Raw genomic sequence first — 19,427 nt, 5'->3', positions numbered from 1 at the left:
TTTTGTCAATGCCGTTAATATATTTCTGATGTAATATATCAAACATGAGATGCAGTGTTTCATCACCAGATGAAACACCGAGAAGAGAGTTGAAAATACGACGCGCAGCGGAGTATTTTTGACGAACTTCGAGGTGTTTCATCTGGTGATGAAACACTGTGTCCAATGTTTGATATTTCTTCTCAAACAAAATCATTTTTGAAGGAGAAATTAAGGATGCAAATACTAAGCAGTGTTTCATCCGATTTCCAAACACTCATTAAACATTAATTTCCTTTGTATTTTCTTAATGAATTATTAATGAGTTTGAGAAAGCTGGTATAATTGCCGTTTAATAAAGGATTTTCATTAGCAAGTTTAGGTCTGATTGATGAAAAGTGATCGTTGAAAGCATTTGACAAATCGGGAGCATTAATTATCGAAATTCAAATAGATGACTTGTCAGACTTACGCGAGGTAAGCTCATCGATCAATTGCCAAGTCTTACCAGGATCATTGTCAGTGTCAGTAAACTTATATCTACTAGTTGTAGCTTTCGCTAAGTGCTAACGAAAGAAAAATAATTTGCCTACATCACCGGTTTTAGTTCCAATCTTTATAAAACCATTTCAGCTGCTGAGGCGAGAATTTCCACTACAAGCACTCCTCGCTCCTACATTTCTGCCATGCTCTTGGCCTTTAAATTTCTCTAATTCTTCTGCTTAGACATTTGGAACCTTAAACTTGTCGAGTTTCAAACAGCGAAAGGGAAATAACCGACATTGCGGACTTGAAATAGCGAGTTGTAGTTCGTACAAGTACGGTACTGTGGCAGAGAACAATGGCCGAGCTTTGAAGGTTTGTTTACAACAAAGGTCATCAGAAGTCGCGTGAAACTACTCGTGAAATCTAACGCCACTAAAATCCCCTGGTAATCTGCACCTTACATTTTTCTAGCCGTCTCGCAAGCCGACCGTCTTCGCTCGGCTTGCTCGTTGGCAATAACATAATTCTTTGGCTGATTTAATATCGGTGTTTACTTTATTGCGTATTCTCCTGAAGTTTGCCCAAGCATGCGGATTGTTGGACTTAATGGCATGTGCATGCTTTGTTTTAAATCTATAGAAATCCGGGGGGGGGGGGTAGAACGAATACGTTTAGACCGATCAAGCTTGTCTTGCGCAGTGATGTAGGAGCTGCTCGTAAGGTGTTTAATTCTTCATTGGTCGCAGAAAACAATAACACATCATCAGTTATTATTATTTCCCATTGTTTCATGGTTAGGGTATCGGACCAAAGGGCTAGGAGAGCTGCTACATGATTCACTTTGCAATCCTTGTGGGAGTTACGCGCGGTGCACGCGCTCTGCGCGCTACGAGATTATAAACCTCGATCCGTTCGGAATGAAGCAAGAATTTATTCAGATTTCACGAGAATCCGTTGTGAACATTTTATGGACAACAAAAACAAACTGCAGAGTAAGTTCCATTGACTTTTATTTAATATTTCCCACAAGTTTTAGTATCTTAACATTACCCCTTACACCAGACTGCCCTTACACTGTAATTATACATATTAGGTTTCTCAGTTTGGTACTATCACTTAGCCTGGGTCAACTGTGCGTAATAAGAGCCTGTTTTGTCTTCATTTATTCAAAAGGGCCACTCTAATAAAAAAAAAAAAAAACATAAATCAGAATTCAATAATTACCCTTTTTAGTTAATTCCTCACCCTTGTTATGATTTTTATTTTCTTAAGTAAAGGTTAATGCCATTTATTCTGATACTTTATTAGTTATAGCGGCAAACAGCTGAAAAATTCAGAATTGTTTTGTGTTGGCTGTTTGTTGGCCTCAGCGATTCAGGGTTTGTGTCAGTTTATTCACCTATTATAACTAATAATTTCGGTAGTCTTTTGTATTTTAAATTTCTGATTTCGAACCTCCAACAAATTTCTGCAGCCCAATTGAAAGACGTAAATAGGCCGATTTAGCAACATAACGGGAACGTCATTTGACAACGGCGCGCGCAAATCAAACATCTGGCTTGACCAGTGGCAGAAGGGAAAATTGGGCAATGGAAGTCGTATTTGGTCCTTCCCGCGCGCTTTCAAGTCGTCAACTGACGTTCCCGTCCGTTTTTTCCGTAAATTCACATTTGTTGAAATTTGTCTCATTATGTAATGATTTACGTATTAATTTGTTATCAAATCATGCTGATGACACTTGACTGTGGTAATCATTGTATTGCATTATCATTTTTATAAATTGTTTTTTTATGTTAAAGCTTTTGCTAAACTGTAACTACATAATTATAGTCATTCAAATAAATCTTATGTTGTTGTTGTTGTTGCTAAATCAGCCTAATAAGAATAGGACAACGGCTGATTGACGATTGATACAAAGACCCAAAAGAATCCCTCCAGCTTCCCTACAGCTGACCCAACGGCTTTGTAGAAATCCAAAATAGTGGCCAGTTTAACAAGAGACGGGGATTTTCTTTACTCCGCCCATGATCTTTAATTCAACCATGCTAACAATGTTGCCCTTCCCGGAAGTGCATGACTTGGACATTTCTGATATCTCTGCTTCACTCAGCACACGATCCCAGACATTGATGCCTGCCATTTCTCCGACGAAGGTAGATTCAGAGAAAAAACTGCTTCCGGAACTGTCCTTGTAATATTTTCCATATACCATTCTACCTTCCTCGACGATGATTGCTCCTATGTAAAAAGAAAGATTTATTACTTTGACAGGTCTACATCAGAGTGATTTTTCAGTTGTTTAATTCAATAGAGAACTTTTTTTTAGGGTTAGGATTAAGGGGAAACATGTTCTTTTATTATTATAAAGATCAGGAGACCGCTCTTGAAGTAACCACAGCCGTAAACCTTGCTATTGCCCAATTAAAACAGTATCTATTACGCTTGCTCGTTTGTTACTGGTGAGAACTCGAAGGTCACCGAACGAGGGTAACTGTTTTGTGTTGTCCTCAAAACGCCGTGATAACCTAAGATATCCTCTACAATATCCCTGATTCAAATTTAGCTCACTATTTCTAAAATTCTGGTCAGAAATTTCCAAATACCGATATAAAAAAACCAGTACTCCCCGGTTTACCAAACATCCATATGGCTAGTAATTGGCGTGCAATGGTCAGTTGTTTAGTGCGTAGTTCTTAGGATTGAGAAGCGCGGGTTTTTTGTGTTCTTTTCTTGCCGAGTCCTACGGAGCCTTACTTCATCCAAATACCTATTTCTCTAAAGTATCTCTAACTTTTGGGACTGGAAATCAAATATTCAAATGAATATCTAAACGACAAAAAGGCTGAAAGATTTTTGCTAACTAAACTAACTAACTAAACGATTTTTGTTAACTAAAATATTTTATGGATATTAACTGCAAAAGTATTAAAACCTCGATGTTGAATATAAACAATAACAGCTTTCTGGGCCCGTTAATTATAGCGATTTTCGCCCAACCACAGGGTAAATGTAACTTCACTTTAAGGGTAGTGGAATGGGAGAATACTCCTGTATTGGAGAATTTGCTTGAGTGGATCTTCGTACAATGATACCATTGGTTGAGCGTGAAAACAATTGCATTCACTTGAGTGAGATGACCTAATAACTCATCCTTCAAAATTAAATGATCATCATCATTATCATCATCATCTTCATCATCCTCGTCGGAATCAAAGAAAGGCAAGTCACCTGGATCTGGTAAAGATGCCTTGAATGTTCCATCTACGTACACCTTCCATTCGCCTGATCCCTTTGTTATGCAGTAGTTGCTCCACTCGTTAAAACGTATGATAATGTTTAAAGGGCTATTAAAATATTCAAAACTAAAAGTTAGTAATGCGAGCTACAAAGAGGATATTTTATGGCCGCGCGGAGATACAAAATTTCCCTTCAAGTGTTAAAAAAATATTTCACCTGTGAGCGCAGCGAAAGAGTCAAATATTTTTTCAATACGAGAAGAGAAATGTCGTGTCTCCAAGCAGCCATGTAATGTTCTTTTTATTATATAGATACCAATGAAATACCAAACCATTTCATTTAATAGTTTTTTTGCTTGAAAGGGGCGATTTATTACGGTGACTTTTTCACATGCGAAGATATCATGTTTCACGTGGTATTTCACTGGTGTTGTTAAAACAAACTGGGTTTATTATCTTAGTCAGTTATTTTGCAACGTCTAGAAGTTAGAAAAACCCACCGTTTACATCCAAACATTGATTAAAAAAACATGCCACAGAAATGTACTGGCAGGACCTAGTCTAACTTTCCATTCCGTTCTAGTGGGTACAAATACAGTTGTTTGTGTGCAACACACGGGCGAGCAACCATGTGCGACCAGCTTTCATAAGGAAAATTTCCCACCATAAGCTACAACATTCTTAAAACTGTACAACTACATATTTCCAAGTTAAAGGCTTATCGCTGAAATAACTCTTGGGTGACCGATTCTTCTTCCTTGACAGAGGTGATTGTTGCATTTTCTCCATTTTAAAACCTGTTTCAAGCAAGTACCTAAGGTGCGGATTGATCCCTTTGTTCACCATACATACTAGACTACTACGAAGAATTTTCAGAGACAATTTAACCGCTTAGACTTGCGCTTAGATTTCTTCTCCAAACACATCCTCTATGGTTTGATCCTCGTAGGCTACCTGAACCATCGACTCGTGCATGACTAGTTCGACCGTAGATGTGAGTCTTGAACTGTTTATGTTGTTAAACGTGTCACATCAACGTTCAATATAGAAATGTTCCTTAGTTAAACGTGAAATGCAGCCTGTGCAGTACTCTTGTGTATGCATGACCACAGTCTGTCCAAGATTTGAACAAGTTGTCGACGAGAACGTGTTATAGACGACTATGACAAAGTGTAACAAATCACATGTAAACACACAAAAATACATATAAATGACCTGAACTTCAAATACTAGCATTATTCAGAGTTAAGACCACAACAAAGGTTTTTCATCAGTTACCTAAATCCACCTTTCGTTTTCATCAAAAGCTTGTTAGATTGTCGGCCCAAGCAAAACTGCCAGCCAAGAGTGCAGAGAACAAACTCAGAAGAAAAAGAAGAATCTCTAAATTTGACCCAGGAACATGAAGTTAATGCATCCAATGGCTCATTCAGGCCTTCAACTTCAACTTCAAGGTAGTCAGTTACTGTATGACTTTCAAACAGGAAACTCTCTGTTTTGGCTGACTCACAAGCTATAAAATAGGAACATACCATACTGCAAATTAAGAAAATCATAGGTACCCATTGTAAGAGTGAGATTAATGTTTGCAGATCCGCGGCTGGGGTTTCACAATAGCAAGCGAGGGAAATTCTACAGAACCTGAGCAAAGCTCTGAAAGCTTTGTTTTGTTTTGCTTTGTTTAATAAAGTTTAACATTTTTGAAAACTGGAAGTGGCGTTGTTGCCCGCGGAGTCCTAGGTCGACTTTGTTTTACTCACGCACAATTTTATGCTTTTAATAAGAAAAAAAGAAAAAAAAAAAGACTCCTTTCTTGAGGGAAATTAAAACAAAGGTCCATTAAAAATTGAGTCTACTATCCTTGTTTAGTTTTCCAATCATATTCAATAAATCCCCACAATATATAAAACAAATGCGGTGGAGGCTGGAGTATTTATTTATCAATCATTTTTTAAACCCCAAAAAGAAGAATCATGCAGCCAAATTATAATCCAACCCAACATCGCATTAACGCAAAGTTTTATACGTTCTACTAGATTGATATTTAATAACGGTGCATAACAATTTCTTAATTAAGACTTGTGTGGGGATGCAATAAACCTTCTCCGCTTCATGCATATATTTATTTATTGCATTTGCTGATATAAGAGACCTTCTCAGGCTGCTTTAATTATTTAAATAAATCCCTTTTTCAATTAATACCATTATCACTATAATCATAACTATAACAAAATTCTCAAATCTGATTGGCTATCAACTGCCCTGATTTCAGCCTTAATTGGACAATTTAATAGGACAGTACGCGTCATGCCTAAGTAATTGGACAGTGCGCGCCATCACGCGCGCTCTTAAATGGCTTTTTTTTTTTCACTACTAGCAAAAAAAAAAGGAATTTCCTGTGTTTTGATTTCAAAAAAGAGCCTTATATATCACAAATTTTGTTACAGTTATGATTAATTGGTAACAGAACTTCGTGTCGTCCAATTCAGTCTGTAATCATACTCGTGATTAAACAAATCGGACTCCCGCTACGCGGTCGTCCGATTTTGTTAATCGCTCGTATGATTACAGACCGAATTGGACTCCACTCAGTCCTGTTACCATTACTTACAGGAAAGTTAAAGGATATTATTATGGAATAGTTTGTTAAATTCTAGCTAGACCTCACAATAGACCTATTCAGCTTAAATGTTTTGTTTTCCCAATACAGGTCATGTGATAATACTATAGAGAACTATTTCTCTCTAATTTCGTCTTATTCACCTGCATATGTACGCATAATTTATAAACAGACAAAAGGTCAGATTCCCCAGGGACCTCTATTGGGAAAACAAAACATACAAGCTAAAGAGGTCTATTTACAGTGGCCCGTTTGATTCCTTGTTGCCTAATATCGCCTTTGATTCCAGTGTATGTGCGCAAAGGAAGGGCATAAAGTCAGTTTAGTTTAATTTGTTTTCAGTTTACTTGGTTAAAGAGAATAATACAGTGAAGTAAAATGTTTCTTACGTTCACACTGTTCCATAGAGGCGAGCTGCTTCTCCAATTCTTCAACCTTTTTTTTGAGCTTCCTAACACGAGGACCTGTATGGATCACTTTAACTCGGCCTGCCTTTTTAGGTTTTGTCATGCGCCCTGCATGGACTCCTGATTTGATCTGCTCCAGTAAGGTAATCAGCATCACAAAGGCAACAAAGGCAATCAACTTTTTAGCAACCATGTCTGTAATATCAAAAATAAAACGAATTAAACTATAATTTTTTATTAATAATGATTCAGAGAAACATTAACATGTAAAAATTCAACGACAAAACGTTCATACGTTTCGGCGATCTCATGTTACCATTATCAAGGAATGGGAAACAAATAAATATGAGTTCAAAAAAATTCCTCTAAATTTCCATAAATGAAGTACAGCTAGACAAATACTTTAGCACTTATTGAATCGGTTTGCGTTTTCAAGCGTGGTCTTAACGCTATTGAGACCGGGCCTTTTTTTCTTTTTCTTTTTTTTTTTCCTTCCTGCCCGGGGGAAGGAGGACTACGAAGTCCCGCCTCTATCACTTCAAAACCGCAGATCCTACGGCCAGCAAAATTAAACATAACAATGTACTCATTATTTCCAACTACTGGGCATGAGTTGTTCGACACAGTGACGCAATCTGACGTCATTATGTCACCATGTTGTTGAATTTATTGGCAGAATCCAATTTCCCCTCAAAGTAGACGTAAAGTGAAAAATACTTCAATAGTAAGGTCTCTGATAAAATCAAGGAAGTTGGCTAACGCATAAATGATCTTTAGCAATAGCAGTGATGTCAGGATGACTTCATTTATTATAATAATAATTATAAAGCACCGGCGCCATCTTGGATCCGCCATTTAGAATTATTTAAATATATTTCATGTTACTTAAAACTCGTGTAAATCGAGACATTTTTTAACAGGAAAACTAATCTTAGTATAAAAAGATGCTTAGGAAGCAAAAAAATCCCAAAATATGAATTTTCCAGGGAAATGGACACATAACTGGTTGGTCATGTAAAACTCATGTTTTTTTTTTTTCTCAAAATGTTACAGCCTGGTCTTTATTGCAGTATTTGCGCACAGAAGATGACAACCCCGAATGCAAAAATACGCCTACACGTTAAAACAAATTAACAATAAAAATATTCTCCTACTTATTGATATCGATGGTAAAGGTTTCTTTAATTTATATCGCTGGTTTTTGTTTTAAAAGCAATGTCTTTCGAGATCAATTGTTTTGTAATCCAAATTACAAATAATACTATAGAAATAGAAGTTTACATTAGAATCATTATTTATTATTATTATTATTATTATTATTATTATTTATTATTATTATTGTTATTTTATTATTATTATTATTATTATTATTATTATTATTATTATTGTTATTATTACAAGTGATACCGGTAAAAGTATATTATAATTATTTTACACTATATAAAGCTTCGAGTTTAAAACATGAAATAATTTGATCAAAAAGGGTTAGCTTTTTCTTTTTTCTTCGGTGCCGCAAATTTCTACGACGAATTCATGGTTCGAGGTTGTCCGTTATAGTGAGAAGTGATGCCATTTGCTTTTATTGAAATGAGTGGATAAAAATTGATCGCTCTCTTTTATATACAAATTCATGTCCAGTGGCGTACAAAATCAACTAATACAGCTCATTCTTAAGTCGTGGCACAAGCCGATTAATAAAATGGATTTACGAAGAGATAGGAATTGCTCTTACTGAAACGAAAAAAAAAACAACAACAACTAGCTTAAGAACGTACAGCCTGCAAACCACTAAGCTGAGACTTATGTCATGTTAGGCCCCTTTCAAACGTAGAATTTCTTATGAGTGCCAAACACCTATTTTAGTCGAAGAAAGTAATTAAAGACGGCAGTTGATTCAGACGTCGGAGATAATGGTGCCGAATTTAAATCCGTTTGTTTAAATATTTCCGAGTCTCTAGAAAAAATTGATACCCAATATGGATAAGGGTTTCTAAAATTAATGCATTATATTCGGAACATGTGAAATGCGACTTCTAGATGAAATGTTGAAGCTAAGTCGAATTTTCGACTGTAATTCAGTCGCAGATTCGGCAAAGTCGTATTTAATTTGAAACTGTTGATTCAGACGGCGCATCCCAAAGCAGTTACCTCTCTAATATCATAGGTGACGAATTACTCCTTAATTTTGGCGCGAAATTTCAGCGTTAATTTGTAAGTTCACATGTGAAATTACAAAATTGCCATGGCAACCTTCCGTAAGTCTCAATGTCAAGATGGCGATGAAGTTTTAAAATGCCGTGAATGAAGATGTCAGGGCACAAAAAGACGCTTTAGAAAACCTGAACACACAAGAGAACATCAAGAAGGATTCTAACAGGTATTTTGCCGAAAAAGTCTGAAAAATTCTGAACTTTATAAGCCAAATTTAAGGTCTTAACATTTGAGAGGAAGAAGTTCTCGATCGATACGATCCAGGATAAACATTTTAAAAATCCAAGATTGCTAAGGTAATTCGTCACCCATGATATTAATAGGTAATCAAATGGTATACTCGTGAAATTAGGGAATAATTTCACACGTCACCATTTGATTACACATACGAATTATATTAGGCACATGTGAAATTCGACGTTTGAACTGGGTACAGTGTCCAGTATTACTATAAATACCGGTTGATACGCTATGACATATATGGCATTTTTTATATTCCTGTAAATTTTGCTTTCGATTTACCACATTATGTTACTAGCTATATGCACCACACAGGTAAAAAAGAGAGTAAAAAATAAAAAATAAAAAATAAAAAAAGTCACGAGTAATCTGCTTCAAGGGGATTCGAACCCGGACCCTCCAAACACGTTAGAACTAAAAGTGAACGCCTCCATAGACTGGACCACCTCGATAAGTAATGACAATGGAAGTTTAAAAGAGGTATATATTCCTTCTCTATGGTGATTGACAGTTTTCAAGGATATTTGTTTTTCGGTTTCCGTGAAGAATTAAATCTTTAACTGATCGAAGCCAGACGTAAAGCTCACAATAAACCCATTAATACCCTTTCAGGCTTGGTCCATGCCGGGGAACGTTTAAAAATTTATGAACTAATCGATCTCGCGGCCACCGACTGAACAGTATGACCGTACGATTCTCTCCCTGCTCGTAAGGTGTCTTTTCATAGGTCGGGGAAAACATTAACACAACATTGTTTATCATTATTTCCATTGTTTTAGGTTAGTGTAGCAAACCATTTGGCTTTTAGCGTGAGAAGAACTTGCTACATGATCTCTCTCCCCAGAATGAAGAAAAACAATATGGCCGCCAAATACATCATTCTAGCTTTGAAAGTTCTCCTTTATTAACAAACGTTGAACATTTATTTCGGCAAACAAACAGTTAAGTTGAAAAAGGATTTTACAAAAGTCTCATAAGTAGGTCTCCTTTTTGATTTTAATTTGCCGTGATATCGGTCGATTAACGCAACTTTTTAACTTCTGGATCAGTTTTCGTTTACTTCGATCTGCTTTGAAAATGGAATAATAATTACTCAGGGGTAATACGGTGTAAAGAGTTGTAGAGAAAAACAACAAAAACGTGCAGATTTTTGGCGAAAATGTACTTTAAAAACGATGTAAAATATTCAAAACGCTCTGATCACAACGTCATGTCCCTCGTTTGGTAACAAGAACAATTGTCGGGTAGAACATTACTTTCCTGCAAATTTTCTCTGCCGTGTGATGAAACGTCAACTCTCTACAGATACAGACACAGACGAGCAGTCGACAAAACTAACATTAAAACTAAACCCACTACTGTACACGTTGTCTTAAATCAGCTTTGCAGTAGTCTTTGGACTTCTCGTTCTTAACTCTCTACAGGGCACAAAGTTGGATCCTTTTGTTCTACCTATTAATAATGGTAAAGGTTACTTTAATTAATGTTCGCTCAAAAAAAGTTCGTTAGAAAGTACCTTTTTTATTTAATTGTTTCAACGGGAAGTATAACAGGATAGAGCAAAAACGCTAACTTTATAAGGAATGGCTATGGTAAAATTACTTTCCGGTTATGATGTGATCACTAAAAAACACGCACAAAATATGCGTGCGGGATATGAATATGATCTTGCGTAACAAAATGCGAGATAGGTATACAAATTTTAAACATCCTCCGAGCAAAATTTTAAAGGTAAATCAAGTATTTTATTCGATTTCGCTTGAACTTCATCATTGATGTAAAATGTTAGTGTTAGGTTATGCAACAGAAAGGTTGTAACATATTCCCAGTAGAGGGTTGTTGATGGCCGATAAAATTTACAACTTTGAGGCTCACGGATTTCACATTAATCGTTTAAATGTTATAATAACTATCTTTTTTTATATGTGTACCTAATATATATATTTAACACTTGAGTACCTTTTTATCCTACCTTTTAGGATCTAAGTAACTACTGAAGTAGATTGTTGGTTCTTTAGTGTTACCTGATAAAAATAATAACAAGTACGGTGTGATGCGGAAGTTGTAGCTACTCGCCTTTCCTTCTGTCACAGATGTTCTTGATGAAACGCGTTCTATCTAAGGTTCAACAGATTCCCACAGAAACGGACTGAACATCGATCGACAATTGGTGGAATACAGTGAATTTTATTTAACAATTAATCGCCTCAGGCGACTTGAATATCGGCGAATATTCGTCTCGGTGACTATTCGCCGATATTTACTTCGCCTGAGGCGACTAATTGTTTTAGTAGAATTACATTGATGATTATTCGAGAAAATAAAATTTTTGATCAATTTCCGACTCCGAGACATCAACAAATCTGGGTGCCATTTTAAAGACTGCTAGCTTTCAATGTTATAATCACCGCGCGGTGATTATAGCGAAATGAAGCGAAGCTCCTAGTCAATCATAGCGCTCTATTTTCGATAATCATTACTGTAATTATACTGAAATAACATAGATAGAAAGAAATGGGTTACACCCACGGAACGAAAAACAATCCTAATACATACTTACTATCTCTTAGGCAATCATCTCTTGGCTACAGGCAGTTTTAATCAGATTTCATTCAATGGTAAAATTTGTAATAACAATCGTGCTTACAGGGTGCATTTGACTTAGACTTTAATGGTGAAGTTAACAAATGATGTTCTGTGGAAAATAAGATACCAAGAGAACTTTTCTAGCGAAAAATAACGTGATAATAAATAGTCTTTTTAAACTTTCCGCTTTTTTGAGCGAAAAACGCAATCATTACATTAATGAACATCTCCATAAATATTTGCTTATAGTTCGGTTAAAATTTGGGAAAATTTACAAGGTAGAGCAATTTTATACCATTTGGAAAGTGCAGTGTAATTCATATTGACATCACCAATCTTCATGCTTATCAATTAAACATTCAATGTCTAAGTTCAGCTAAGTGCACGGCACAGTAACTATGAAATATGCATATAAATTTCAGTTAGGGCCTCTTTAGACTTGTGAACCCTCGATAAATTCTCTTCGCCTATTTAATAGTTTGTAATCTAACTTGTTACGCATTTGTCAATAATTACTGAGTAATGAATTAAGGTTTTTACCTTTACTTTTTGAGAGGAGCAGTTTTGTCTCACAGCAATGTAAAAATCTTTAGGGTGAAATTGAATTCAAAGCAAATCACCGCCTTAAAAAGGGTCTATATGCAAAAGCCATGTGTGATATTTTATTTAACTAAGAATTTCAAGGGTTTTACGCTTGGACTGATGTATTCATAAAAAGGCAACAAAATGCGCAATAGGTATACAAATTTTAAAAATCTAATATTTCATTAGAGTCTTGCTATCATTACTGATGTAAAATAATAGACGTGTTAGGTTACGCATCAGAAAGGTTGTAACATATTCCCAGTAGAGGATTGTTGATGGCCAGTAAAATGAACAACTTTGAGGCTCACGGATTTGACATTAATCGTTAAAAAGTTATAACAATCACTATTATTTTTGTAAATTGTACTTATATATATTTAATACGTGCATACCTTTTATCCTTACCTTTTAGGATCTACTAACTCTTGAACGAGATTGTTGGTTCTTTAGTGTTACCTGATAAAATACCAAGTACGGTGTGATGCAAGAGTTGTAGCTACTCCCTTTTCCTTATGTCAAAGATATTCTTGACGAAATACATTATATCTAAGATTCAACAGATTCCCACGGAAACGGATTGAGCGTAGAATCGACAATTGGCGGAATACAGTGAATTTTATAATCAGATAGCTAGAAAGAAAAGGGTTAACACCCACGGGACGTAAAACAATCCTTAGGCTAATACATACTATGTATTAGGTAATGATGTCTTGGCTACAGGCAGTTTTAATCAGTTTTCATTTGAGGATGGTAAAATTTGTAATGAAAATCGTACTTAACAGGGCGCATTTGACTTAGGTTTTTACGGTGAAGTTAGCAAATGATGTTCTGTTCATGGAAAATAAGATACCAAGATAACCGTTCTAGTGAATAACAAATCTAATAATTCATGGTCTCTTTAAACATCCCGCTTTTTCGAGCAAAGAATTCTATCATTACCTTCACGAATATCTCCATAAACATTTACTTACAGCTCGGGTAAATTTCGGTAAAATTCATATGGTAGAGCAGTTTTACACCATTTGTAACTTGCAGTGTAATTCATATTCATATCACCAATCTTCATGCTTATCAATTAAACTTTCAAAGTATAAGTTCAGCTAAGTGCAAAACACGGTAACTATCGAATATGTCTATAAATTTCAATGAGGGTCTTTTTACTGACTTAAGCAGTTTTAAGTCTAACTTGTTAAGTATTTCTTAACAGATAACAGATACCTTGTGAGGAATTTAGGTTTTACCCTGGATGTTTTGAGAGGAGAAGTTGTCTCACAGCAACGTAAAAAAGCTTGAGGGTGAAATTGAATTCAAAGTAAATCACAGTCTTATAACGGGAGTACATGCAAAAGCCATGTGCGATATTTTATTTAACTAAGAATTTAAAGGTTTTTTGCTTGGACTGTACTGATGGATTCATAAATAGGCATTTAGAATAAACCTTATTTGTCTTACGTCAAGAATTCTTGAAATTGAAAAGCAAAACACTTCAAGGGGATGACACGCAAAGACATGTGCGATTAACTAATTGTGAGAGCCCTGAAGCATGTTATTACCGTCAAGCAGAATTAAAATTATTCTTCCTATTTCAGGTCTTCTTAATGAATTGCCTTCTTTCTGAGTTTCCACAGATTATAACGCAGTCGTCGGTATAACGAACGATTTTGTTCACACCAGTAATAAAGAAATATATGGAAAAGTACCTCGATATTACGAAACCTCGTTATAGCGATGGAATTTTGCCAGTCCCTTCGCTCTTCGTAATATCGAGGTTCCACTGTAAGAAGATAGAGGGAAAGAAAGAGTAACAACCTCTGAGGTGTCTTTCTCTGATCCAATCCTCTCTTCGAATAGCTAACAGCTTTCAACAGATTTTTTTTGATGGTAGAATTTATCAGAAAACCCTGCCTCGTACCTAGACGTCTCTCTCTCTGTCTCGATGAAAATGTGCGCGAAAAAGAAGGCGGGAAGGAGACAACGGGCGAGACGTCTGGCAGATGTTGTTTTCAAGGTCTGTTTTAGAGTATGCGAACCCCGCTTGGGCTGGCCTAACGCAATACTTAAGTGCTCAAATTGAATCAATACAAAAGAGGGCGCTAAGAATTACTTTTCCTTCTCTGTACTATGAGGACGCGCTCAAGAAATCAGGCTTAATTTTGTTGCACCAGAGGAGGGAGGATGCGTCCATAACATTTCTAGCGAAGTTACTCTTCTTCCGACCTTGCTGCGAAACTTAGTGCTGCGACTTGCACACACAAGACCGTATGCCCTTAGAACAGGAGAAACTGTTTCTGTGCCTGCATCCTCAAGAACTAACCGATTTGGAAATTATTGCACCATGAAGTACTAGAATCACGTTTAAAATAGCGAAACGTGATATGCCGCAACATTAGCAGTTATTTTTGCGTGTCATAATTCCGAAGTTTTTGTATGTAATTAATGATCCGCCTTGTAATTCAGTCTATGCTGCAAAAAGGTTGAATAAACGATGATGATGATGATGATGATGATGATTATTATTATTATCATTATTATTATTATAACATCGTGTGTGTGAAAGGGAAGCTGTTTTCACCCCACACATTGGACTCAAGCATCATAATAACATAATGTTTACTACCGAACTTTAAATCGAAAAACTACTAGCCGCGGACGGGACAGTACTGTCTTTAATTTAATGAAACCGCCGCACACAAAGAAAACAGCCGGCCAGGAAAATTAGTAAGTTAGTAACCGTTTCTGTTAAGGTCCCCAGTGATGAAACAATCTCTCCAGTCGAAATGAAAATGGCGAGCTGAGAATTGTTGCAACAGCCAAATGAAGTCAGATATTTTGTAAAGCTTTAAAATACCATTTGCTGCACGCTATATCTTGAGTACTCGAAAAGGTAACAAACCAGTCTAGTCTTAATACTAACATTGCGTCTCATTTGCTCGACAATGTAAGCTTATGTACGTAAAGGGAAAACAGCCACAAAACTAGCTTTAGTTTTTTTTATTATTATTATTTTTAATTGTATTTTTTTATTGTTCGATTACCTCACTGGCTACTAGACTTGTCACTGAATGCTCAGCCTGGTGTAAATAAATTCTGCTTACTTTTTTACTTAATATATACCTCACTTTACGATGAATTCGAAGCTGTGTCGAATGAAAAGCAAACACTTATTGTCTGTATTGTTTTTTATTTGTTTTTGTGATTTTACACAGTACACCAATTTGGTTTTGCCATGCTCTTTTATAACACATCATTTGTACCTTAATAAATAAATTATTGGCAACTTTGGTTTTAAGTTGATAGACAATTTTGTTACCCCGATGGAAGAGGCTGATGTAGTTGATGAGATACCATCGTAACTACCATTTAGCCAGACAGGAGATGTTGCCCTAGAAACTTAAAAAAAGAGGTTGTGTTTGGATATTTCAAATTTCGTGGCAAACAAGATGCTGTGAATGCCATTTTAGAAAATAATGATTGTATTGTCCTAATGCCAACTGGTGGTGGAAAGACTGAATATTATGAAGTTCTTGGGATCATTCCACTCAGATTCACCATTGTTGTTACACCAGTGATTGCTTATACATGCTCTCTTTTTTGGCAAACCTGTTATAGCATAAAATTCCCTTCAAAAGTCTTCTGAAGGGGTAGTTTTTGACCTGCTTTGGAGTTGCAGAGGAATACAAGATCATATAATAACTACCTATGGACACGGAATTGCCAAATGCATGGACGTTAAAATAATTATAGATGGTTCTGCAGAACTACTAACCTCCAACCCCCTTCCTAGAAATTTTAACTACAAAGTTATAAGCAAGACACAAGCATCGAATGGAAAGAACAGTGAAAACAGGCTCCTGGACAAGCTGGAAAAATATGCAGTAGATTTGAAAACACTACTTTTTTTAGTAGGCTAAAGTCAGGTCTATTAACAGTGTCAAGCAATGAAAAATGCCAGCTTTTTTTTTTTTTTTTTTTTTAAGTATGGACCAGAAGCTCAGCCATGCAAAACCGTCACCCCTTTCCCTTGCTTCCACCTCACCCAGAGTAATAAAAAATGTTGCTCCTATTCCTTAAATTAGTGTCACTGGACATTGAGTTGATGTATGTTTTATGAACTTCTGCCGTGATTATTGAACTGAAATGTGGTCAGGTCATTGAGTTATGGTCAGCAAAAGAGAAAACCTGCACCCCTAATCCAACTTAAACTCGATCTAGCTGTCTTGCCCAAAGTAATAAAATACTTTGCTCCTTGATTTTGGACAACGGAAATTGGGTTGATGTTTTTTTTTTTTGAACTAATACTGAGATAATAGCATGTGTACAGTTGCCCCTTCCGCTCAGAAAAAAAAAATGCCGTACACGGGTTACTGAGATTATTGAACTGGCATGTTGTCATTGAAGTGAGTTCTGTTAAAAAAGGGTTAAGCACGTTCCCCTTCTTTTACATTTGTGTGTTTCAATAAAGTAACGTTGAGACTACAGACCTGGAGTTTGAATCAAATGTAGTAGTGTAGTCATTGAACCATTGTGTTTTAACTGAACTATATACTTTATTCAACCTTTATTCCAACAGTTTTAGTCTTTCAATGGGGCTAACATCATGCCAGATGTCTAGCTAAATATAATTAGTGGTGTAACGATTAATCAAATTCTCGATTGATCGCGATTATGACCGTTCGGTTCGATTCACGATTATTGCTTCCATGTTTCGATTTTGATTCGATTTTTTCACACCTTTTCCAGGGTGCCCTCAGTGAGTTATTATATTCCAAAATAAGAATCCAGAACTCTTTAATGCGCGTTTTTGATTGACGAGCAAAGACGATAGCAGTTCGTGCGCCATTTTGTGTTGCCTTTGTCAGGTTCTCAAAAATAGCGATGAACCAAGCGACTGTGAATCCTCCTGTCCCTGTTACTATTCTCATATTGAGGGTTTAGGGTTGCATGTTGTTTACATTACGCGTTATGTTATAAGAATAAGAAACATTTACATAATCGAATCGAAATAAACGAAATCGAATCGAATCGCACGGAATATGAATCGTTACACCCCTAAATAATAATAAATAAAGTTAAAACTAATGATACCAATAACAAAATATCCAACAAAAGAGAGAATCGATAAAAAAATATTACAGCATTACTTATTGTACAATATTAAAAAAATACTAAAAAAAATTAAGCAAGGAAAGACTGTCTTTATAACAGGAGATTTTGTCTCCCTCATCAAGATTGGCAGAGGTAGTCCAAAATGATGGATTCATCAATGCTGGCACCTTCCTTCTCTTCAACCCCTTCCCTGATACGGAAATTTAAGTTTTACTTATCTCTCGAGAATCTAGGGATCTAATACCGAGAGTTAGGTTATTGTAAGCTTCAACAAGTTATGCATTTTTATTTCTTTTGTCAAAAGCATCAACTTAAATATATCCATCTGTCCCCACTTATGTCCAGGTTTGCATGCAGCAGCAAAAATTGTGATTTTTCGTGTGTTGCGAAAAATTTTTAGCGTGACGATTTTTTGCGTTGGTCGCGATTTTTCGCTGTTCTTTGTCATGTTAATAATCACTAAACCAGAGCGAGTTGCGGACTTAACAAAACTTGCTCAAATTGCGAAAAATCGTTAGTCTGACGATGTTTCGCGTTACTCGCGATTTTTCGCTGTTCTTTGTCATGTTAGTAACCACTAAACCAGAGCGCGTTGCGGACTTAACAAAATTTGCGAAAATTGCGAAAAATCGTCAGTCTGACGAGTTTTCGCGTTACTCGCGATTTTTCGCTGTTCTTTGTCATGTTAGTAACCACTAAACCAAAGCGCGTTACGGACTTAACAAAATTTGCGAAAATAGCGAAAAATCGTTAGTCTGACGATTTTATGCGGTGCTCGCGATTTTCGCTGTTCTTTGTCATGTTAATAATCAGTAAACCAGACCGAGTTGCGCAAAACCCAACGCAGCTCTTTTAAATAAACCCTTCTTATCTAAAGGTTCTAGTTATATTGGTGAGATTCCTAGGTGTTTTTTAACAAGGGATCAAGCATCATTAATTATTTGTCCACTGGTCAAAGTTATTATTCATATTAAATGTTAAATACAGTATCATTCACTTAAATGCTCAATTATTTTCAGTAGTACATCAAAAATATTTGGTCGTTTCTCCCTAAAGTGTATTCGCTGGAAGCTGCTTCCCCTGGACTTGTTAAAGTCGATTAGACCAATGACAAACAACACTATACAACACAGCTTATTAAAGATGCCTTTTTCCTTGGATTCTATTAGTGCCATTAGTAAAACAGGTTGAGCGCTCTGAACGATCTTAGAAATCTGGACGATTGCTATGTCCATCCTATAGAAAATTCTCAGCAATTTTTGCTCTTCCGAACAGATATTTTACTTATTTTACAGAAAACAGTCGCTGGGTGCCCCTGACTCTTCGGTAACGAACTAAATGCGATCAACAGACCAGGCCTTTGATGCTTTTCTCGTAAATAATTGAGTACACTAAAAAATAAGCAAACATATACATTTTAGGCGACTGAAACTATCATTTTCTTTGAAATGAAGCAAATGGTCGAGATTTTACCTTTCTCTAGGTCATCCATATCTGTGTCCTAGAAACAGAGCGCGAGCGTCGTGTAACGCAACCACGAGTTCGTAACATGATCCGAGAGGAACTGGGACTAGGAAAACAAAATGGTGGCTGAAAGCCACAGAGAAGAAAAAGGATTATCTGGCCTTTTTTACCCTCCAAATGGGTTAAATTTTCAGTTTTGCTAATTAATTTTTTTTGTTGATCCGAGTTGATCCAAGTCCACTTTTATTTTATTTTTATTTTTTTATTCGATCCGAGTTGATCCGAGCTGATCCGAACCGGACAGGCGATCCGAGTTGATCCGGTCCGACTTTTGTACCTGCCTCTTAAAAACACCAAACATTGGGCCGTGTTAAGAAAACGACTAACGACACAAGATCTGTCAGGCCTTTCCCCTGCCGTCTTTAACCTTCGCATGGTCCTTTGCGGTTCATCACCAGTCGCTCGCCTCTACCTTGAAGAAGCGAAGCGCCTGAGGAGGAGGCTAAA

At 36.3% G+C, this 19,427-nt stretch overlaps 1 protein-coding gene across 4 annotated transcripts in view; it reads right to left on the bottom strand.

The window, feature by feature from the left end:
• Nucleotides 1-1,470: 1,470 nt before the first annotated feature.
• The window catches only part of LOC140929608 (neuronal pentraxin-1-like), a 36,042-nt gene continuing 18,085 nt past the window's right edge, over nucleotides 1,471-19,427 (bottom strand). Inside the window, exons 1-6 of one of the 4 annotated variants that reach the window (XM_073379359.1) lie at nucleotides 12,775-12,847; nucleotides 11,152-11,171; nucleotides 6,711-6,923; nucleotides 4,980-5,214; nucleotides 3,694-3,809; nucleotides 1,471-2,703 (exon numbers count right to left, since the gene is read on the bottom strand). In XM_073379359.1, coding sequence (XP_073235460.1) covers nucleotides 2,456-2,703; nucleotides 3,694-3,809; nucleotides 4,980-5,214; nucleotides 6,711-6,921 — 810 coding nt within the window. In that variant the 5' untranslated portion in view covers nucleotides 6,922-6,923; nucleotides 11,152-11,171; nucleotides 12,775-12,847 and the 3' untranslated portion in view covers nucleotides 1,471-2,455. Of the gene's footprint in view, nucleotides 2,704-3,693; nucleotides 3,810-4,979; nucleotides 5,215-6,710; nucleotides 6,924-11,151; nucleotides 11,213-12,742; nucleotides 12,848-19,427 lie in introns of those variants that run through there. The other 3 variants (XM_073379360.1, XM_073379358.1, XM_073379361.1) reach the window with 3 other exon arrangements.

This window comes from Porites lutea, chromosome 3, assembly GCF_958299795.1.
Source record: "Porites lutea chromosome 3, jaPorLute2.1, whole genome shotgun sequence".
Lineage (NCBI taxonomy): Eukaryota > Metazoa > Cnidaria > Anthozoa > Scleractinia > Poritidae > Porites > Porites lutea.
The sequence above is the reverse complement of the archived record's forward strand: the minus strand, read 5'-3'. Positions and strand labels throughout refer to the sequence as shown.